At 35.7% G+C, this 25167-nt stretch overlaps 1 protein-coding gene across 3 annotated transcripts in view; it reads left to right on the forward strand.

Moving 5' to 3' along the window:
- Positions 1 to 24709, forward strand: part of LOC126828262 (lysophosphatidic acid receptor 4) — a 177314-nt gene extending 152605 nt beyond the window's left edge. For 2 of the 3 annotated variants that reach the window (XM_050557940.2, XM_050557944.2), the window contains one exon: positions 22187 to 24709. In XM_050557940.2, the coding sequence (XP_050413897.1) occupies positions 22204 to 23487 (1284 nt within the window). In that variant the 5' untranslated portion in view covers positions 22187 to 22203 and the 3' untranslated portion in view covers positions 23488 to 24709. Of the gene's footprint in view, positions 1 to 17120; positions 17738 to 22186 lie in introns of those variants that run through there. The other variant, XM_050557946.2, reaches the window with a different exon arrangement.
- Positions 24710 to 25167: the final 458 nt, after the last annotated feature.

Here is a 25167-nt window from a genome sequence, read left to right on the forward strand (position 1 = left end):
TATTCTGTCGTAATAAAATCGTGATAAGGATTCAACGCATGAAGAAGAAGAAACGATTTGCAAGTAAATAAAAACTTGCTCTACATATGTAGGCTCGTATCATACTCATTCATATATATAAAGAAGTTATCTATACATATATAACATCATATTCTTTAAACGTTATGTACCAGTTAAATCCAATAGAAATCGATTCTGTTGGTATTATAACTATTGTAAACATGGGATATTTTCTCAACAACAAGTCTGTATTAAAAATACATTAAATGTGATTTGATGAATAGCTGGCAGTTCTCACTATAATAGTTAAAAGCTAAATAATGTAAAGGCAATTATCATGAATAGAAGTCGAACAGCAAATCGGAACCTAATCCAATAAACATCGCAGGCTAGCGATGACATCCAGAGTTGATTATGATCTGGATAAGTTAATTAATGTCTAATTAATAATTTAGATAACATTTCAGATCTAAGGAAAGATCTGCAATGGGCAGATTTAGCTCTAGCATAATGTATGTTTAATATCTATTACATAAAGAAAACGATCTAATACCGTCCATAATTCATAACTATGTATAAGACAATAAAAACCTCGAGGGATAATTCCGTTCTCAAATTAACTCGATCTATGGATTTCACCTGATAATTTATGTATTATTAATACACAAAAGATACCCGTTATTATCATCATCATCATTAATATTATTATCGATTAAACATTATTTCTAAGTTCTTTAAAACACATAATACCCCCGTAATGTTGCTGGTTTTGTTAAAACAGAAATGACTTTAAGCTAGATTAGAAAGAAATAGTGTGAAGTAGGTTGTTCAGTAGATTGGTCCAGATTGGTACCTTGGCGCGGCATCTGCTGAAGCGCCCGAATGCCCCTTCGTGTCGAAAGGGGCATTGGTTAAAATAGACATTTATTAGATATTTTTCATTTTATGATCGTAAACCTATTCAAGTTTTAACAGGTAATCAATGTAACTCCTTTAATTTCTGCGAAATGTGGTTGTCTCTTGCTGGAATTCTTGTTACCCAACAAGCTCCATTAATTGGTCAACTTGAAGTTGGTGTAATCAATATTCAGCAGCACAAATTGGCATAATCTAGTTGAAGAATAACAATGACTAATAGTTGCGCATGACTCGAATGGTATGCATATAAAATTTGCTAACTATGCTACATGGAATGGTCCATTATGTATCCTAGGTTTTTGGCTCTGCTTTTTGTTTTTAATATTGTTGTTTTCAATGAAAGTGACTGCGTGTAAGAACTCCCTTTTAATTGTGATGATGATGTTATGAAATGAACTACAATTGAGTCTATCATCCTACTGATTTGCTCCTACTGGACTAATGAAGACGGACGTACACTTTACAGTGTGTAACGAGGAAATTTTGCACGGACAGCGGCGCTTCGGCCTACTCTTAGTTCGAATTCCAACTGTCAATGGTTTTTTTTTACATGCACGCCAATGTGTACACAATATCTCGGGTTTCCTCCAATAGGAACAACTATACCTGCATCACTGACAAGGGGGGCAACGTTGGAAAAATCCGATGAACGTTTTACTCACTGAGCCACCGCGACACCAATGATGATGTTATTACTGGACATTTATTTTATCGTCATTTAATTTTAATTTTTTGTGGACATCAAGATCCTAACTTCTGTTGAACATAATATTTTAAGTTTATTAAGCGAATTGGATATTTTTTAAAATTTAATTGTCCGATAAAATTTTATTCCTTGTGGCGATGCTGTAGTGATCCCAAATCTACTTTCTAGTCTATCGCATAGAATGATATGGCCAATGGTATAAAATGGTGTTCAAAAGTCAATTAGTAGCACATGGGCGCCAATACTCATTGAATTGTCATCCTAACGTAATTCCATTGGTAACACTTGTGTTATTTCGGGAATGAAATTATTTGGGGCCCACAAGCAAAGGAGTTCGATTTGGGATTGGACTACGGATGTTATTCACAATATAGGTTTTCTAGGTATTAGACATTAAACATTTGGAATCAAGTTTTAGTGTTATCAAGATTTCGCTTACAGAGGTATATCTATTTGTGCGTATTTGAATCTAGATTCTTTCCAAATCCAAGTCCATTCTAAATCATTCGTTTTAAAATCAGAATCCAAAAACATACGGATCTATCGGATTCATAATCGCAGTCATTCATAAATCAACAGCAAAGCACCACATTCATCCGTGAAGTGAAAACAGGATTCGAATTGGTTCGTCATTGTTATCAGTTAGGCAATCTGATAACATTTTCATGTGATTCTAAAATATAATCTTCAATCATTTGTAACTGACAATTGCCTAGATCATCATAACTTAAAGTTATCATATTATATCATCTATTTTTACAGAGGAAATAACCAACAGAATGGGGCCCCGTCTGAGCAGTTTTATGTCTCTATTCCCCCGGCACCCAATTATATAAAACTAATTGGGATCGTTAAAAGCACCTGAAATCGTGGAGTAAGCCTATTCTGGAATAAACGATCGATGATCCCGGAGTAATTGCTTGCCCCTACATCCCTTTCTGCGATTTTCCTCCCACAAAAACCAAATATTCGGTGAAGACAGGAAATTATGTTGATTAAAAATATAACAATTTATGAAATTGAAAGGTGGATATATGTATGTCCATAATTTAACATAGGCATTCAAATGTCTAGACATCCTGGCCTCACATTATAAACGATAAAAAGATAAAAGAATATATAGCGGAAATACTATAATACAGAAAGATTATTCCTATAGATCAGTAATCACCCCGACTGAGTAATTTCATATCTTTCAAACATATTAAATATTTGATTATATGGTTAGCGATAAATCGTCCCAAACAGAGATTTTATTTGTACCAGAGTAGCCGTGTTCAAGATTCAATAATAGGTTGTCCAAATTCTTTAGGTTTGTGCACACTTTATAGTTTGATTAATTGCCACGTCACGGCACAGTTTACCTACAGTAAGGTCACAAAGGCAAATATCACCACTTAATTAAAAGTACAATATTCCAGACAAATACAGATTTTCAGATCATATAAAATCACCACCAGTCTTTCTAAAAAGCAAACGTTCAAACATTATTAAAACCTATAATCGTAACGTAAAATAATACCAGTGTAAAGTTCTTTAGACTTCCCGACGCTATCTTTATTGTAACTGAATGCTTAAATAATTATCCATTTCTGTTCATGAAACGGCGAGCTCACCGTGGTATCATGCCTTGTATTTGGGTGGTTTTAATCGACTAATTAACTATCAATAAACACGTTGCGGCCTTTGCTTGGGTTTTTTTTCGGGTTTATATTGAAATTTAGAGCTTCATTAACCCTTAGTTGCTTGAACACCTAGTTATATCGATATGCAGTACCACAATGAGTAAAACCAGGGCTATAGAAAGAACTTTTGGTCAACTGCGGACATGGCGCTATTTTGTCACCTGCCCTATCTGTAAGTTTAATAGATCAACATTAGAACAAAATATGAAATAACGATTGTCGGTTAACACGAAAGTTCTGTATAATATATAGTGAGCCAGAGATGGGAGCTGTGTAAAAATCTGTAATTGAATAACACCAAGACTATGTTTTGCAGTCATAATGTTATAAATTTTGATAGTAGAGCCTGGTGAACACATGAAGGTTTTGTTAATGGGGTTCTGATATGTTCTTTGCTTTGTATATTGTCTCATTTAAGGTCCGCTGATATATATTGATATTTTTCACTAGAATGACAGAATTAGAATATTGCCTTGAAACGAAAACAATAACAATTAACATTTACTTCATAAGGTAGATAGAGATCAAATGTCTTCATGAAGTAGGTGATTGCCATTTGTCTTTTTCGGAATATATTAAATTTTCCACAAAATATCATCGGTAGACAATACCGGATTCGATTCAATTGGATTGTTAAAAAAAATAAGCGCCGATCTAAAGATGCCAATTTATTATGTCGTTGAAAACAGTGAACAACATAAGACAATGTTTTTGAACGATATTCATTTTAAAGATATAACAATAGTGTAGTTTTCAGGGGTTTCAAGTGACAAGAGAGACGATTAACATTTGTGGCTAATTTCAATATTAATTTTAATGCAATTATTTTAACGTTTTTAAATATATAGACCGTTTGCAGGTCTTTGTCACTGGACCTCATAATGGCGTCATTGGTGCTCTAACCGTACAAACGACATATTATCTGTACTAACAATACTGGAAGAAAAAGCTTGGTTGCAACAAATCTATCATAATTTAAAACTTAGCCTATTGTGGCAAATGTTTTATCGGCATGGCGATAGACAGCCACTAAGCTGCTATCGACATGTAAGTCTTCGGCTCATTTGTTGTGTATGGCGGTTACGAAAGTAAATATGTGTCAAATATGTGTATTTTTGTAGGCTAAGGCCAACCAGGGCAATGACAGCAGGGAAGACTATTCACAGATAACGCCCGCAAGACTCCAACTCATGTCATATCAACAATAGCTGTCAATGGCGTACGTAACACTATACTGGTGGGCCTATCTTTATTGATCTTCTAAACTGTTTATCGTAACCCCGTGGTGCTAGCAGTCATAACTCATATAGTAAAGCAAGCCATGATCTTCTGAATTGTTTATTTTTACCCCGTGCGACTAGCACCATAGGCCCTACAAGGTTTAGACGCCACTTGTGTTCTCTTCTTTTCTTGTTGGGTTCAGTACGTGTGTGACCACAGACAGCCGTCCATAACTGCAATCACGGGGTTGTTCTAAACGGAGATGAACTTGTTACCACAAATTATGTGCCGTTATATGGTCCCGAGCGAGTCATCAAGTAATATATTGCTTCTGCACGAGGACGTTAGTCCGGGTGCTGGTTCAATTTATATTACGCAAAGTCTTGCTCGAGGCCCTTGTCAATGAAATCGTCAAGCAAGTCCAACATTTCATCAAGTATAAAATAATGTACCATTGGCACGTTGCCCTAACATTATTTGAAATAATGGTACGCAGTCGACTCTCATTCCAACATTTGTTGTAGACACAGTTGGATGCGCACACTGGGGTTGCTAAGCCGAATCGCTAATAAGCAAACAGAACCCCACTGAAAAAAAAACATCAGACATATCTATAATACACGGTATACGGTATCAGTTTGCCGTGAATATGCGTGAGATCTGGGGTGTCCATAGCCATTTATTCAATAACGGCTGTTTGTCTCCATACTTTTAAATTTACAGAGTTTCGGAAACTGAAACAAAGTAATTTAATAGCATAAATTTTTTAAGAATTCTTTAACAATGGCATCACGTAAATCACACAAAGAACTCATTTTTCATTCTTTCACATTCGATTGTTGCATGGCATAAAAATTCGCATATCGTGACTTGGTGACATCAATTTTCCTTTGAACACTGTAGAAATGTAAAAAGGTAACCTTTACGTGATCTGATTTAAATTTCTTTTCGAAAAGTAGCAATTTTTTAGCGTCTTTAGGTCACTGTGTCTAAAATTAAAAACAAACCATGAACGGAATCAAAGTAATCCGCTTAATTTTCTTACTTTATTCAATAAGCTATACATTTTGTTTTTGGGTTGCTTAATAATAATAATTATTATCCTTTGAACACTGTAGAAATGTAATAAGGTAACCTTTACGTGATCTGATTTAAATTTCTTTTCGAAAAGTAGCAATTTTTTAGCGTCTTAAGGTCACTGTGTCTAAAATTAAAAACAAACCATGAACGGAATCAAAGTAATCCGCTTAATTTTCTTACTTTATTCAATAAGCTATATATAAAAGTCTTACTGTGCATGCACATAATATAAATATTGTCCTGATCTTACAAAGGAATGTAAATGTTTTCAAAAAATTATTTTTATATATGCTTACAATTTCTTACATATCTTTCCAAATTTATTTTTGGGTCATAAACGTCGAAATCTATTTATTACCATTTCAAGTAACATAGAGTGGTACTAAAACTCAACAAAGGGGACTATGTAACATTGGGTACTAAAAGGGAATAAGTAATTCAGATAGCTAAAGTTTTTACTAAAGTGACTATATAACTAACGCTGGTTACTAAAACTCTTAACAAAGCACACAGGCAGCTACTGAAAGTCTGAAAAACTGTAGTAAGTAATACAGCTGGTAGCTACTATAAGTCTGACAAAAGGTAGTATCACGGCTGGTAACTACTCAAAATCTGACAAAAGAACTAACACTGGGTACTAAAACTCTGACAACAAGTAAGACAGGTAGTTTCGAAAACTCTGACAATGGGTAGTCAATAACACGGATGGGTCCTAAAATTCAGAAAATAGTAGTTAGTAATACAGGCAGATACTAAAACTCAGACACGGCAGTAAGTAACTCCAATATCATGTACTTAAACGGTCGTCAGATTTTAATAATTTGTCGCTTTCAAGTAGTTTTATTTTTAAAGTAAACTTCCAGATTATTGATATATTTGCTTTTGAACATAGTTTTTTTTTACATAAAATTATTCACCCTTTATTGTCATTTACTTCCTGATGACAGTGAAAAAGTAAATTGTAACAACATTCAATTTTCGTGACAAAATTAAGAACAAAATAATAAAAATTGAAAAAAAAAACTGCAATTTTTCCATAAATCGAAGAATAAGCAATACATTGCATTTTCCATTGTTTATTTTTTTTCCCCAAACAGTTGCGTTTGTCACTCGCTTCCTTAGATAGACCATGGCTGTTTAGACGATCAGTTTATAGTCTATGATTAAAATGTCCAAAAGGCCGGTCGTACTACAACACATAGTTACTTCGGATAAACTTAAAAATATATTATAGGAGATTAGATAAAGAGCTGGCAGTTCTCATTATAATAGTTAAAAACTAGATGATGTAATTTCAGTCAAATTACTTCACTATAAGCCGAGATAATCGGACAGATAAGATGGCCTTGAGAGTTGATATGGTATTTTCATGTTAATAAAATGTTTAAAGAAAGTCACGCAAAAGGCAGATTTACCTCTTGTATAATGCATGTTTAACTAATCCGGGGTATTTCAACTAGCTGCTAATCACGCTGATAAATAGCAGTCGACGTGACGTGACCACATATAAACTGAACCACTTTTGTATATTTGTCACAGTAGTACATAAATACAATGGAAGTACCCTTTTAGTATATAAAACTAATAACTGCAGCTGAACTGACAGCAAATGGCAATGGAAATACAACTTAATCGTCTTCGGGAGATTAACGATATAGACATGCCTCTATTTTAAAACGCTGCCTCCTTCGGTTGCTTGAATCTAAACTCAATTGTACAGTGATGATGTACAATCCAATCATTTTACCGAAATCTAATTGTACGGCATGAACAGGCAAATGAGGACCACAAACTGATAGCAAATCCCACGCAAAAACCATGTACCACCTCTTTATTCAGTTGTCTTGCATAGATGCTTCAATGGTTGGGCTTTTAGGGCTTTTTTCTTTTGCTTGCACATGAACTGACTGCTGCAAATCGTTTCCTGCCTTCATATAACCCCGTTTTTAAATTGATGTAATTATCACTGCGACTCTATTCAAATTTAAACATCTAAGAGAAGTTATTCGGCACCAAAGGGTTTATTTTAAGTTGCTAATCGGCGCGATGACATTTCTTTTTCTGACTTGCACTTTTTTTTCTTGTTCAAAGTAACAGTCGTGGTTCTTGTTTAGACCTGCAGCAATGGCTCACAAAAAGGGTATATGTCCTAATTATCTCAAATCACACTCCCATTGAGCTTCGACGTCGGAATTTGTTCAAATCAATCTCATTTATTCCCTTATACATTGTTCCGATTTGAACAATCAATTCTGGCTATTATCCATAGGGCATTCTAATTTTCAGCGGTGTAACAACATATGTTGGATCAAAGGAAAAACTGGAGATATGCTAAGGGTTTGTTTTACTCTATAACCTAATTAAATTTGCCCCTAAGAAAAGGAGACAATGGATTTTTTAAAAAGTACATAAGGGAAATCAGTTTAGATTATTTTCTATTTTTAAATATCCACATTAAAGACATATTCATTCCACAGCCGTAAACCTAAATACATAAACATCGATTGGAAAATATGTTGCCAAAATCAGTATTGGTCTTTTACAAGCTATATAACATATCCCTAATTATTTAGTACTTTTGTAAAGCAATAAATGAATGGGCGGTGTCATAACCGTACAATATGTGATTTCAGCTTGCTGATTATCGATTACAGAAACACTAGTTGACAAGATGTATTTAATAAATTATTTAATCCATTTTACCATTGTTAACAGTTTTCTAAAGCATGGACCACCATGGATGACACAAACTCGCGGTACGCCACTGAATGTGTTTAAATACTCATAACGAAAGGGGTGTGGGCATTTAGAAAGTTAGCCTAATTTGAAGTTTGAAACAGTATCGGAGAATTCGGTTTCTCTCGGTGGAGTAGAATATCTTGTTAACTTACAAGTTTCATTTTGTTAAGTGTAGCGATGTGCATCTTATTTAAAAATAATGACAAAATTCACCATGTGTTGGAGACAATACAAAATCTGACACCTGCTTACATTCACCAGACCGTTTACTATAATTTGTTCAACGTTCTACTGCGTATAATCTAGGGATATTTTCATGATATGCAAGGCAGTAACACAGAGGAGACAAACGCATTGAAAAAAAAAAATCAATTCCTTCTCTACATTTCAGTCAATTGTGAAAGGTCAACATTATTAACTGTGTCTGTATTCGCTAAATATGCTTTATAGAGTAAATGAAGATATAGTTTTAAATATTGATCATGCCGTTTGGACTAGTCAAATAAAGTCATTTCCTTTAACAGACAATAACACTCGACACTAAATCACTCACTTTTCTAATACTTATGGTCAATAAATGCATTCACATTACGAAAGCGATAATTGGGTTTTGAATAAAAAAAGAAGAGAAACTGGATTACTCTAAGATAGCAGATATATAATTTTTTACTGACATTTCTTTGAGACTGTTTCCTAATTAGCGATGTAGAAGATGTTTTAAAGTGGTTTTGTTTAGAATGAATCGCGCACCCTGGTCCCAATATAGTTTTTAAAAGATCTTGTCTCAAGATAACTATACCAACATCATGATAATCAGGTTTATATGATTCGAAAAGTGTGGGATCATTAAACGGAATGGTTAATTTGTATTTCTTTACACATTTGCGTATATGATAGAGAATTGACATACAAACATCTTTGTCATTGAAGATTCATTATGTAAGATTTTGAAAAGAGCTGGCCGTTCTTGCTATAATAGTGTAAAAATAAATAATAAAATATGAATATTTTGAACACTTCAGTCAAATAACTTTATTCTAAGCAAAAATATTAATATTTTTATGTTCTTCGTTCTGATGAGATATATGTCAAGAACCATCGCCACGATAACAATTAACGAAGATAGTCATACATTGTATAATCCATTCAATACCTCAACAACCCGATGTCCCGGAGAGTTGATATAATTAATATATAATAATATAAATAACATTTGAAGCCAGAAAAAAGACTCACAATAGGCATATTTAGCTCTTGCATAAAGATTCTCTGAAATTATTTTGTTAAAGGAGCTAAATCGCTAATATTTTGGGCCTAGAAATTGGCACAAATGAGTCGCAACACATATAATAATGTAATATGAATTTATATAAACTGTTTTACATTCAATTGTGTCCGTTTTACTGTGAATTGTCATCAGTTATGTTCGGCAAAATACGCCAGAAGTCTCAACCGCAAGTCAGTTTCTAGCGTATGGTTATTCCAGTCAACACCGATATTATTTATTGCTCATGCTCTCCAAACAAGAATATGATATCACCGTTTGACATGACTTATGGAATATGTCTAGCCTCATTCGTTGATCAACTCGTTACACAGGGCGCTGAAACGCATCATGGTACACGATTCGTGTACCAATGGTAAAATGTTTATTTTGTCTTAAATATTGGATATCAGAAGCCCATCTTTTCCAGGTAAGTTCACAACACCAATGCTGATTTAAATTGCAAAAAAAAAATCGTGTTTTCAATGTCGAAGATTTTGGATGATATTGAGTTACGGACTTAGCTACTTTAATATTAGTAGTTGTATTGCATGCGTGTAAAAAGGCATGTTTTGTCGATTTCAGAAATTCTCAAATTTCTTCCACCATTAACAGCATCTATTTTGTAAATTTCACTTGAATTACTTGGATTGGCATATTTGATTTCATTTGGTAATTTTTACTACCGCTTGGATGATCATCATCTAGACAATAGATTAAATTAGAATAGCTTAGGTGCGGGGTAATCATGTTACGTAATGGTAGTGTGTAAATTTGTTTCTATCGATTTTATTGTCGAAAACGGATATAAACTTAAGTAGCATTCACTTCTCCGGTTACTTATTGTTAACGTATTAGTTCCATCCCCTCTTCTTCCCCCCATCCACGCTCTCTACTTCTATTCTCAGTCGCCAAAATGAAGAACGCGAGAAAACGTTAGAAGATGAGGCTCAACTCTTCAAAGGTAACTATAATAAAAAAAAAGTGAATGAAATGCAAAAATGTTCGAAAAACAGCATTTATTTTTTAAAATGAGACAAAATAAGGAAATGGCTGAGGTATATCTTCATTAACCTAGTATTGGAGACCCCTTTTATCCCTCGTAAAATTAAGGAAAACCCAAGACTGAACGAATCCGAGAACCAAACAAAACGCAGAAACGAAGTTAACATACTAAGAATGCAATTTATAGACTCCCTGTTTGAAGTTTCTGCTAAACAACAGAAATCTTTAATAAAGCAGAGACTGAACTACTGGCACAAACCGAAGGACACAAAGATCAAGAAATAGTGGACCATCTGAAAAATATGTGGAACAAAGAAATGTGTGCTGAGGAAAATAAATCACACGCAATATGGAAAAAGAAGAAGGAATTCTTGACGAATTTACCTACGGGTGCTGAAGAAATGGAGGACACCCACGCCGAGGCGAATGTTTGTCACAACACAGAGACACCTAATTCATCCAACACAGCTCTACCCAGAGACACCTGGCATACGGTCAAGAATAGCATGCGAAAACTAGGAACTAAACCCAAAGAACACCCAAGGCGCAACATAATAGATATAAAAGAGCGAATGTGCGGAACAAAGATGCGAGAAACGTGACAAATGTGTCTAGAACTAAAAAACGGCGGTCTGGACACACTAATCTAACGCAAGGTCGGTTTTTATCGGAAAGGCCAATCCCAACAACAACGACCAACGTGACAAAACCAATCCCACCGACCTCCACTACACTACAACAAGAAAACTCAGCGTCGCTCCCACAACGAGACCACAATATTCAATCGCGAGAAACAGTACACCCGAAGATAATAAATATACCATCCGCAGTATAATATGATCACAAGATAAACCTCCAAAGAAAGGCCCAAAATTCACACCGACGCCTAGAGCCAATATACAGGAATTAGAGTGTGAATAAACGCTTTCTGTAGGAAGCTACGACTAAAGGAATGTTTCGGTGAAACGGATGAAACTGCACCAGTGGATATTGTGAGGAACAAAAGTCACTTCAAGCCCAGGCGGGTCAAAGACGTGACGCTGGACAATTTCATCGACTATTTAACCAAGTTGTCACTTCCTACAAACCGCAACGCAAAATCAAATGTGTCAACGGAGGAACAATGTGCTATAAATTCTTTGAAGTCTAACGACACAGTCATTATTAAAGAAAGTGATAAAGGAGGTGCCATCGTTATTATGGATGCGAAATATAATGAGAGAAATGTCCTTAAAATACTTGACGACAAACGGGTGTATACAACCATAGATTCGAACCATGGTAAAAAAAAACAATGGGATTAATAAACGGCTTAATCTAAGATCACGGAAACGAACTGACGGACAACGAACAAGATTATCTACGGAAATTCGAGTATAAATCAAGACAATGTTATGGTCTTCCAAAAATCCATAAATCCAAGATGATCAAGGAGTACATTAAACATCAAAATGCCGAATTATCTGTGTTCTTCAGCCAGACGATCTCACATTTAGACCAATAATTGTCGGTCCATGCTGCCCTACTAATAGACTATAAAATCTTATATTGTTAACTTAAGCCGTGCGTGCCAAATGTAAAATCTATTATTCGGGATGACATAGATTCTGTAAATACATTACCCCAAAATCTAAATGATGGCGACTTTTTCGTAACCATGGATGTTTGTAACATGTATGGTTATATTTACCATGACCTATGCTTTCAGGCCGTAGAATATTGTCTGGATAAACATCCTGAATGCAGTAATAAGAGAATTTCAAAAAACGTTATCCTCAAAGCCAAACGTATCATCGCTATAACGATGGGTAGCAAGGCGGCACAACAATTAAGTAATTTAACAATGGGATTTTTTGAGGAAAAATTATACTCAATTAATTGTATAAATTAAACATGGCGTGGATTACAGATTATATTTGTCCAACCTCGTGGGTTTTCTCCGGGTCCTCCGGTTTCCTCCCACTGCTAAAGACCCCTACGCGCAAGCGAATTATTGAAATAAAATTGAACAATGTGTTAGATCCGAAATGACCTAGTTTGTGTCGAGTGGACGTTGAGAATTTGATATTTAGATCTAAATCATTCATTATTTGTTGCAAATCCGCAATGTTGCCAATTCGTTCATCCGCAATGTTGCCAATGCTGTTTGTCACAAATATGCCTTAAGCAGGGGGAATTTGTGTCTGCTGTTGTTATCTCAAATTGCAGTTCATGGTTTGCTCCGGCAAGATACAGTTAGACAAGCAATAGTTTATAGGGTGGGGAATAATTTGAAATTATTTTCCCTAATCACATCCATATGATCATTCTCAAACACAAATGGAACATAATGATGAAATCGGCGGAATACATCTACAAAAATAGCTATCTTACCGCTGGCATTCCATTGCATCTTAAGCCTAGCTCACAACCCGCCGTATGTGTTTTGACACGCACGGGTCCTAGAGTGTGGCAGCTCTCAGACCAGCCACAAGAAACTGGATGTAATTTTGTATGTGCAGGACCAAACGTCTTTACGGTCGGTCTGCGATCGTCTACGGTGCAGAACATACGCAAGTCACGCACGGGTTTACTAATTTTTCCTCCGTAGACTGCCCATAGTAACAAGTACTGCGGGGATGTGACCTAGGCTTCAAGTAACCACTAGTGAACCGGTCTTGAACAAATGAAATGAAATGGGGTTTAACGTCCTACTATTCTGCTCCTATGCTGGGCTAATGAAGACGGGCATACGCCATACAGTGTGCTATGAGGGAAATTTTGCCCGGACACCGGCACTATCGCCTACTCTTATATCGAATTCCATCTGCCAAGGGATCTTTTACGTGCATTCCAATGTATACACGGGACGTCGGTTTTTCGTTTCATCCGAAGGACTAGACAGCTGTCCTTGTCAGGCCCTCCGTCCTGCATCACTGACAAGGGGGAACCACGCCGGAAAATCTGGATGAACTTTCTCGGCCAATGCAGGGATCGAACACCCGACCTCCAGGCTAGCGAGCCAGCGTCTTACCCACTTAGCCACGTGATCCCCCGGTCTTGAAAGTACAAAGCCTGTTTCTACTAGGGGGGTTGGATGGCTGAATGGTTAGCGTGCGCGCGCTGTATCATAAAGTCTGTCATTGAGTCGACTGGCGTGGTATCGAATCCCCGGTTGTACGTGGCAAGGAGTAGGGTCGCCTGTCCAACCTCGTGGGTTTTCTCCGGGTCCTCCGGTTTCCTCCCACTGCTAAAGACCCCTACGCGCAAGCGAATTATGTAAATAAAATTAAACCAAATGTTAGTCCCGAAATGACCTAGTTTGTGTCGAGTGGACGTTAAACCCCATTTCTCTCTCTCTCTCTCTCTCTGTTTCTACTATAAATCGGTGTGCCAGGCAATGTGGTAATACCCCCGGAACACAGAATGTTTGTTCGCTTTCAGATTTTAATAAACTGTGATATGTTCAAGCTAGCTATAGGTAGGGGTCGTGGACGAGACAGTGTGTGCTTAATTTCTAGAACAGTTGATACCATTTCTCAGCTACTGTCTGTTCCAAGTGATACCACGACACGAAAATTGCTTGCCATTTAAACTGCTAAAACATAATGACATATCTGGAATAGTCAGAGAGGGCCGGGGGCGTTGGTTTGGCTTTGAGTCGTTTCGGTCTACTTGGATATTAAGGAAGTTGTTTCGGCCCTTTAGGATATATCTTTAATTTTTACGGGATCCAAGACCACAGTTGTTTGTCCAACTGATTTGAATATTTAATAGTCCCTGAGGGCTGCAGCGTTTTGATATTGATCGCGGGTTACAGTTATTCGTTTGCTTTAGACTCTGCCTTTGGTACATTCCTTGGCATCTCGCGTAATTTTCATCTCGAAATAATAAATTGTAGATAACAATAATCATGTATTCAAGGGATTATATTGTCTAGGATTCGCAGTTTTGTCTTTTCTGACTTAATATCTGAAACAAATCTTGTGTGCCTAAATCACAAAAATGATATTCATTACCGTTATGCGAGACTGTTGTCCAATAAATATTCTGTGGGGAACAATTTGGTAGCAATGTAATACTATGAAAATCTATGATCCAATGAACTGTGAGTAATATTAAAACACCGGCATTTATTTTGCAAAAAAGGGTTTAGAAACAGCTCAGAAAATTATAGAAAACTATAACTGCGATGTTGTCATGGCGGGTTTCGCCAGAGCCGTTATACTTAAACTGACATCAATTAACATATTTCCATACGAGCATGATACACGTGTTAACAATTTACGAGAAATGGTCATTATAAAAGCATGTTGACGTGCGGAACCCTTACAAAGTGACCGATGCGAAATAGGCCATTTCTTGGCAATGGTTAAAGTAAGAAATTTATTATGTGCTTGAAGGAAATATTACTTAACGGAAATTAGTAAACAGTATTAAAGGGTATCAATAACACCTCTTTAGAAAAAAAAATGTTTTCTTTAAAGGCTGAAAATATACTGTTTTGGGGGTTTTGTTTTCAAAATCACTTTAAATGTGTTGGTCAAAACAACATAAAAAAGTATTTTTGGACAATTGCATCAAGTTATAAACTATCTTTTGATATCTATATGTTCGCATTGATATGTGCTTTTCGATGGGTGGAATTAAAGATTTAAAATTTAAATATAAAGGAACGGGTGCATTTGAAATAAAAGTTTGTTTAATAAAGGTTAAAAGTACAAGTTCGTGCAAATGAAGTCATTTCTAATGACAAGAAGGTTACAATAATGAACAGTCGCAGTAGGCATCAAATGGTGCAAATGTTATCAAATTAGAACAATTTTATTCTTTTGAAATGTGACTCCCACAAAATTGCCTATTTCTCGGAAATGGCAAATATTCAAAATGATTCATGGATTATTGGTTGATCTTATATATCAACCCTACGTGTATATAAATGTTTAGAATTACACATGTATATTAAATAGTAACATTTGCGAGAAAAAGGAGTACGAAAATCGGTTCCCGTCTCATTTACGAGGACTATCCAGATACATATAAGCTAAATTGAGATAAAATAATATTGTGTATCAATAATTATTATAGCTAGTTTCATTGTGTATACTATGTCGTTGATTCTGTGTCAATGAGATAATTATTATTTAGTATATACGCTGCAAACTGTATCACCAAATGAAGCAAATTTAGATAAAATATATTTCTAATATACTCTGTAAAACTAATAAAGTGTTCATAAAAATGTCACATTTCCAGACCTTGCTCTCAAAACCCGAGTGGAAACAGCTTCACAGTGTGAAACCCTAATAAGTATTACTGCCGCAAAACAAACTCCCGAATTTTCCCTCACTAAATATTTCTAACCGAATGTACCCGATTTGGAGATACCTGTCTACCCTTTACGCGAAATGCAAGTCTCCCATATTACGCAGATGCACTCGTAACATTTATGCTCTGAGAATGAAACAATGTCGAAATATGTGAAATTTACAAGAGAATAGTGGATTTTATCAAACCTCTAGGCGCCAAGGCTCGACGAAGAGAGCAACGGGATGACACTTTCAGGTATGTCATCAAGTTTTGGCCGTTTAAATTAAAAACTGAAGACATGGCGAGGAATTTTAGAGTCGGGGTATCTCCTGGAACAGACATTAATGTGTTTTATTGTACTTTTGTATATATTATTCCTGATAAGAAGACATGTATCCATGATTAACTTTAACGTTCATGGTACAGAATAATACAAATACTTTAAACAACCTACGAGTAGACAAAAAATATTCGCCGAGTCTATTTATAATAAGAATATTGATCAAAGCTATCGACCTAATCACGAGTCTTTTTATAATAACCCGAGTTCTTTTTTTCTTTTTAAATTAACACAGCGTTTTCTTTATTACAACTCGTGAGACTTTCATGTAGCATGCATATCCTTTTCCTCATAAGCAAACACTTTTTTGTCTAGAGAAAGATATTGTATGAAGGACATATCACACAAATCTCCAATATTTTCACCCCTTCCTTCATATTCTGTCATTTTATTGTGAACTTGTTGGCCTCCCACAGGCTTGTCAATCAACAGGAAACCACAGATTTCAATCAGCTTTTGTAAAATTTGGTATCAAGTATTTAAGTGCCAGTTCTGTAAAAATCTAGAACTGTACATGCTAACTGCTCAAACAAACAAAAAATTGTGGGAAAACAATCACGACATTTTATAGGAAATGTGACATCTGTTTTCGTAGATGTATTTTTGCCATTATATTAAAAGATAATTCCCAGATTTCTTTCATTGAAGAAAGCTCGTTATATTTTAATAGAAGCCTTTATTCTAGTACGCAGCAACTACATGTGTATGAGGTTCCGCGCCATGTTTTCGATAACATGCCCACGTCTAGTTCCGAGATCGGGTTAGAGACGTGCTTCGTGGCGAGCTATCACCTTGTGCCTGGATAAGTTTGGTTGGTGTGACACTTGTTCAAATGGTGTGGTTCTATCAAAATTTCGTTTACTTCTTAACAACTTCGACCGTTTGGCTTTAATTTAGTGTGTTTGCTGTTTACCAATTATCTATTAGGTCCGGTGTGTATAGTGCGTCCCCGTGAACTATAGAAACAAAGAGTAAATAGATGTCATTCACATTTCACATTACGTGGAACTTTCGTGTGTTCGTCTTCTTAACTTAATGCGGTTATCAGAAGGTACTTAAACCAGATGAAGCTATATATCAATGACCTAGATTAGTTTTTAATGATCACTACGCAGTTGGAAATGTGACGAAAATCTTATTTATTCGGAAAGGTAAAACGCTATATTTTGTCCAAATGACAGCTGACATTTTCATTTGACATTCGTTGAGTATCGTTCAATGTTGTCTCATTTCCGGCGTTCAACTACAATTTCAGGAAACTTTATGTTTTTGCCGTTTTCCCAGCATCAGAATTTACTTCCGCCGCGGACCCTCCAGTGTAAGAGAACAATGTATACAAAGATGCCAATTCGAAAGTGAGGATTATTTACTTTTAAAGGAGGACTTACAGTTTATCATGACAGTTAACGTATTGATCTAGTTCATGACACTACCCCGTTTAAAAATAAAGACAATATAGAAACATTATTTACGGTACAGGATGCGTTTGGGTAGGTCTATAAATATATTTGTCAAATACCGGGTTTCATATATACATACTGAATTCATTGTAGTCATTACAATATCTAGTAATATAGTATTTGGTATGGATGCAATCACTGTGTCTATTACATTACAACCTTTCTACAATATTTAAATATATGTGTACAATCAATGTACATGTAATTAATTAATGAGTTGTGCAGTCAGGTGACTAATTATATCTAATTAGTGTAAGGGTATAAATAAGTAGGCTGGCTGCTGTTGTTGGATTATTCCTATGATTATGAATATTTTCAAACGATAGAATTAAAGTTGCATTATGTAAAGAAGTGACAGTTCCGCTATAATAGTTTACACATATATAATGAATGGGGGATATATTGATATTTTTAGTGAAATGACTATATTCATTTTTAAATTAAATTTCAATCCCTTAAAATTATTGACCATCCGATGATCTACAGGGTTGATTATGGGTTTGCCATGTGATTAAATGTCTAATTGATAAAATATATAACATTTTATACTAAAAGAAAACAAAATCAAATACCAACACTAGATAATCGCCCGGCTTGGATTCAATTTGGATTTAAACTAGGCCCATCAGGTTTCTCCGCTACCAGGCAAGGGTTGGGGGGTGAATGGATAGCGCGTGTGCGCTGTATCATAAGGTATGTCATTGAGTCAACTGGTGTGGTTTCGATTCCCCTGTTGTACATGACAAGGTGTAGGGTCGCATGTCCAACCTCGTCGGTTTTCTCCGGGTCCCCTGTTTCCTCCCCCTGCTAAAGACTCATACGCGCAAGCGAATCATTGAACCATGTAAGTCTGTCATTCAAAATAATTTTTGATCCAATTGTGTGATCCGTAATGCAGTAAGAGATAGTCTTACACAGATGCATGTAAGAAATATGCCCTAGATAAATCTACAACTCAAAATTATCAAGGTCAGTGCGTTTTGTGGTGAGCACGTGGTAATACGTGTGAGATGTGAGCTACTGGCATGATTTCTCTACGGCCAATTCATCTCTTTATTTATCTTCAACCAAGTAAGGAATGTCGATAAAATAAGCTATTTAAATGGTGAAAAGGGAATCTTTCATTAATACATAATTATTATAAGCCCTACTAATATTTCATTTCTAAGTACAGTATGTAATTTTTTGTGTGCACCTTGCTGACAAAGTGGAATAGACACGTGAAATCGCGATATCCTACCATAAATTGAAGCCTGATAATTTGCAAAGTTTTCGTGCCTTATCAAAAATGACCGACAGTGGCACCCATCTGGCCGTGTTCCAATTTCAAAGAATCATACATTGGCATTGCATGCAGGTACATTTACAATCGATGACGTTTTCATAACCTAATTCTCAAACGAAATCGCAAAAGGAGACGACAACCATATATAAGATTTCAGCAATGTGGTTGTGTAAAAATAATACTTGATTCGTTTTTAATTGCCTTTCTTATTGTAAGTCTATAAATAATAATTTTAAAAAATCATTCATATTATGACATGTATTGGTGAGTTAAATGCTTTTTCCAGGCGACTCTTAAACAAAATGTATACGTAATGTCAGCAGAATTTAAACGTAAAATTTAACTGAACCTTGATAATTACCATAAATGAAATGAATTGGAATGGAGTTTAACGTCCTACTGTTTTGCTCCTAAACTGGGCTAATGAAGACGGGCACACGCCATACAGCGTGCTATGAGGGAAATTTTGCCCGGGCAGCGGCACTATCGCCTACTCTTGTATCGAATTCCAACTGCCAGGGGATCTTTTACGTGCATTCCAATATATACATGGGACCTCGGTTTTTCGTCTCATACGAAGGACTAGACATCTGTCCTTGTCAGGCCCTCCGTCCTGCATCACTGACAAGGGGAAACCACGCCGAAAATCTGGATGAACTTTCTCGGCCAATGCAGGGATCGAACACCCGACCTCCAGGCTAGCGAGCCAGCGTCTTACCCACTTAGCCACGTGATCCCCCGGTCTTGAAAGTACTTAGCCACGTGATCCCCTTAATTACCATAAGCATATCTAGTGTATATTTTTAAAATATCTTAATTCGCCCAAAGGGGGCCCAGTTCCTTCAGTAAAAAAAAATTGTTTTTTGATTTTATTTGCTTATTTTATATATATATTATTGCATTAATTTCTCTTTAGATTTCTATTATTTCATTTGGTCATTGCCAAGGGAAGAAAGGGGTTCGTTGAGATTTAAATATGTCTCTGAAATATATTTTTCTCAAAATTTTAATGACACTTATAAAATAATTAGCTCCGTGCAATGGTGTAATTACCAGCCTTTCATTGATGTTATTTGCGGTTTCTTGCACATGTAAGGGTTTCATTTCAACTAAAAATGATAACCTGGGGCTATTACCAAAGCTTCTTGGCTAACAGTAACACTGTTTCTCGTGAATATTTATTTCATTTAGGTTGACATTCCATGGTATAATTCGAGTTCGAGAATTTTGTAGTGTAGTATTTTCAGGTCATACACAATATAAAAAGTAGTCTTACCAGAAAGCATATTAGTCCAAAGGTATCAAACTCAACATGAGGTAAATAATGATAATCTAAAGTTCATTTCACATACTATTGGTTTCACAATACTATTGCTATCCATGAACACCGAGTCCATGGTGGTATATCATCAATGTTATTTGCTTTAAACGAGGAATTACTTTATAAAGATCTCCTTTCGGTCCTTAGTTTGTTAAATTTAGGGATGTATAACGTTGAAATAGTGTGATTTGCTGTGTATTGGAATAAGGTCCATGGCGTTTAATTTCTTTTTCGAATGTTAAATTGAAAGTCGATTTGTTTACTAATTTTAGTTTAATTTTTGTCTGTGTCGACGGTGGAACACGTCAATTTTCAATCCAATGAAATCAATAATTTTATTTTTGAACCATTTAAGTAAGTAAATGTTTTATTGGCTTTCTGCATTGGGGACATAATGATGAAAATCGATTTCTAATGTCAAAGTATTATATATAATATCTATAAGATTAACATTGTTGAAAATATAGATAAAACAAATCCAAAAGGCAATTCAATTCAATTATTTTCAGATCGCCAAAAGTTAGGTCTACGACATGCAGCCACAATCAACAAGGTGTGATCGTAACCGACAAAATATGCGACAATCTGTATACAGCTAAAGCCAAAATTTACTGTTTTGCTATTCAGGGATCTGGGTGTCTTCATTGATGTGGACACAGGATGAATTTAGAATCATAAATGATATCCACCTGTCTTTCTGATGGATTATATATTTCGCACATGCATTAATTTGTTGCGCCACCTGTTGGTCTTAAATAAAAGAAATGGGACGACAATAAAAAGAAGGCTTTCACAAAAAACTAGAATTTTTAGTACCTTAATTCATTATTGGCCCAGATATCCCAAGAGATTAATATTGAAGACATGAAAATAATTAGTAACCCGAGTCAATATTACCAGAAGTAGAGAATCCTGAAATTGTTTTTTTTCCCAAAAGCTTCATTTTTATTGTTATTCTGGCAGCCAACTAGTGTTCGTGGTGTAAATCATGGATATCTGTGTCAGTACATTTAGTAAAGAACTCACCCTGATCTTCTATACCATTAATCATTTAGTATTGCTTGAAATAACATGGTTATCGTTATTTATAGTTGGGAATTCTCATTTGTTGTCATATCGCCTGGGCTTATAGATAAAAGCATATCATATTTCCAATCTGGCCGGCTTTAATACAATTGACAGGGGGTTTTAAATCTCCAAGGAAATGTACTTTGGCGACAAGTAGTTTAATCAGTAAGGACTCGAGTGACCGAGTGGATAAGTAGCTTTAGCATCAAGCTGCAAGCGATGGGTTCGGTGTGTTGTAAAATACAGCTTTTATCCGATGCGCTGAAATGGAGATGCTAATCAATCAGTCGATCTCGTGCCTACTTATTTCAATTTGAATTACGAGCCCTAACTTACTTTTTGCTATAATAATTATGGCAAATTTCCATATATCCCAGGTCATATTAAGTGACATTCACAAGAAAAAACAAATAACAGAGTCTCGACCAATTTCATTACATTTGTTTAAAACTGATTATAGAATTTGTCATACTGCGGACTTGCATAGATGAAATAATGGTTCACTAGTTTGATGTTAGATTGATTTTTAACATGTTCAAATTATGGTATAACGGGTTATTTTATTTTGATCTGGTCGGTATTAGATTACGCGATTTCAAATTATATTTTTCTTTGAACCTAAACGAATATGGTTGTTAGAAATAAGTCTATTAATAACGAAATTCAGTAGCTTTCTTTCTCCATAACGACAAAATTATTCTGTTTGGAGTTCGATCCGAATGACTACATTTCATGAAATTGGCTGTTTTGCTTTACTATGATTCCGGCAATACGATTCTCAGTTATCCTGTCTTGTATTTTTCAGATATGTAAAAGAATATAATGGCGACTGTTAACGACACTGTGATCGACGATAATGGTGGAATTTCAGTAGAGGAGTTGCAGGCTGTTATTGGCATTCTATCCGTGTTTGCGTTATTTGGAACAATTGGAAACGCGCTGGCATTTTATGTTTTTTACAACCTCAAACAGAAATTAACATCAACCATCTTTATTCTGGCATTAGCTGCCACGGATTTTATCACGTGCCTCGTTACCATCCCCTACACAATCGCCGTAGAGTCACTAAAGTATTTTATAGATGATGCCGTTTGTAAAATTTACCATTTTCTGATAACGACAACGATTCCATTTTCGGCATTTGTTATGGTTGCTATAGCGATTGATCGATATTTGTGCATTTGTCATCCTTTCTTACATGTAATGACAATAAGAAGAGCTAAGATTATTGTGGTTTGCTTGGGGGTATTATCTTTCTTGTTAGGGATTACCGCCTGTGTTCACCACACGACCTGGGTTGTTCACGAGACGACCGTAGAAGACAACCTTACGTCAACCGTTAAGCCCTTTGTTGATAATGCGCTCACGCTCAGTGGTGGTGGTGGCACAAGCGTTGTGCAATATTCATCATATCCCACAGGCTTTACAAATCGACAAAATTTAACGTCAATCGGCAGTACACTGACCATATCGGTTAACGGTACGGCCACGCCCACACCTCTAAAAACTGTTAAAGCTTTTATTGACAAAGGGCAATGTCAAACACACAAGGATTTTATCGATCCGACATTTTTCTTGGTGTTTCAAAAGATTTACTCTGCACTGTTCTTGATCTGTTGTCTCATAGTGCTGGTTCTGTATAGTCTCATTTATCGCTTTGTAATCTCGAAACGAAAGAAGCGACTCCAGATTAAGTCAACCCGCTGTTGTTTTACAGCAGAAAACACACACATTGAAAATGAACAGACTGAAGCCACCGTGGCCCTCGAATTAAGTCAAACCGCCAATGGCTATAAAGTGAAAAACAAAAGTAACGACACCCAAGCTGAGAATCACACAGCAAATGGAACTAATTCGAGTGTGTCGAAAGTACGTGTGGAGAGAATGAGAATGGCCAGCATTAAAACTGCCTTTATGCTTTTTATAGTCACGCTTGTTTTCATTTTTGCCTTTTTACCAGCCTGGTTAATGGCACATCAACTTGTTTCGCTTAATTTGGTTGTTTTCTATATGTATTTTATCTATAATGTGGCGAATCCCTTCATATATGCTTTCCTTAATAACAATTTCAGAGCTGAACTCAAAAATATGTTCCGCTCTGGCTAGTTCATGTAATGTGAAACAATAATTGAAATCAAATTTGTCGAAAAGTATTGACTGCCTTTTTATTGTTTATGTGATCAATATGAAAATGTCTGTTGTTATTTACAAAGACATTTTCAGATAAAGACAATAACAAATATTGGAACAACAAGAATACATCTTTTTGGAAATTTGTTACACTATTAATTACGCTTTAAGTTTTATTTTGTTTTGATCAGATTAATTGTAAAACCCCGCCACCGTCCTCCAGACACCAAATCCGGAACATCCCCGCTGGATTATAACTTCCCAGTCTATCACTTCTACCTGAAAGCAAGGATAATGAATAAGATTTCCATTTACTTTGTCTAACAAACGTACTCAATGACTGTCAGATTTAATAAGACAATTTTAATTATTGGCTTAGAGGAATACGCTTATGGCTGTCAGATGCTTCTAGACACGAGAAATATAAACATATCCAAACATACTGACCAAAGCCATATGAGCACGAAGTCTAAGAGTTGCGGTACAGCTACAATCCCTCGGTGTATTCTACTATATGGTATTTGAATACCCGGGGAAGATCATCACGAATCTAGGTATAATATCACATGGCCTTCACAGCAATAAATCACCCCTGGTGGTCAAGGAGCCAGGCATAATGTATCCGTTTAGAAGACCGAGTCATGGTGTATTTCAAAATTGCAATCAGGTGACATATTCTAATCCCTACTAGCAATGAATTAAGGTCAGTATTCGAGTGCATTTGAGTTTTTAAATGATGATAATTTGAACCTAAGATGAAAACATCTACCCGACACAGTTTATGGTTACAAAACACGGGTTATTTTGAACAAGAATTAACAAGGACACCTAGAATTATCAAACGGATCGGAAGTTTCTTAATTTCCCATTACAATTCCTTTGCCACCTGTAACTTAGACTACAATTTCTAGGGTTTTAAGGGGAATATTCTGTTGAATTGTAACCGACAGGAACCCAATGATTTGAAATACAACATCATTTATTTAGTAATTTATGTTTGGTTTTATTATTATTGGTGCAAGATTATTTGTGTAGGTAATATAATATATGTAAATATTTTGTTCACACGTAATAAATACGAGATGATTTTCCGCTATAATTTCAAGTCTGTTTTATAGTCTCTATTTTGCATGTACTCAATTACATATTTATTAAGAATGGCCAAATGTTATGTGTAAATAAAATTGTAAATACATTATTCTTGTCTGTGTGTGTGGGGGGGGGGGGGGTGGGTATAGACATTTGGGCTATGTTAGCAGCATTGTGTGTACTCAGCCAAGGGGATTTACAAGATCTACATGATGCAACTTTTGAGGGTCTCTACCAAAATGGATTGGAAGGAATCCAAAAAACAACAAAATATATGAGGGATGGCTGAAAGACATGTACAAAGTCGAGGGTTTCCATTTATTTTTCTTCATAATCCCCTTCGAGGTGTGCCCACTTTTGCCAACGATCCTTCAGCCACCCTAAAAAAAACGTCGTTAACAGCTGACATGACGTCATCATTACTAGGAGAATTACTTTGTTACTGTGGAAAAGGAAGGGACATCATCCCCTAAACTGGAGACCGTGTCGGCATGTGTCAGTGTTGGGGCAAGTCCTTTCAGTTGCAGGTGCGTGATGACTGTTCTATAGCCAATTTTGTCCATTTCT

The sequence above is a fragment of the Patella vulgata genome, chromosome 7 (genome assembly GCF_932274485.2).
Source record: "Patella vulgata chromosome 7, xgPatVulg1.2, whole genome shotgun sequence".
Classification (NCBI taxonomy): domain Eukaryota; kingdom Metazoa; phylum Mollusca; class Gastropoda; family Patellidae; genus Patella; species Patella vulgata.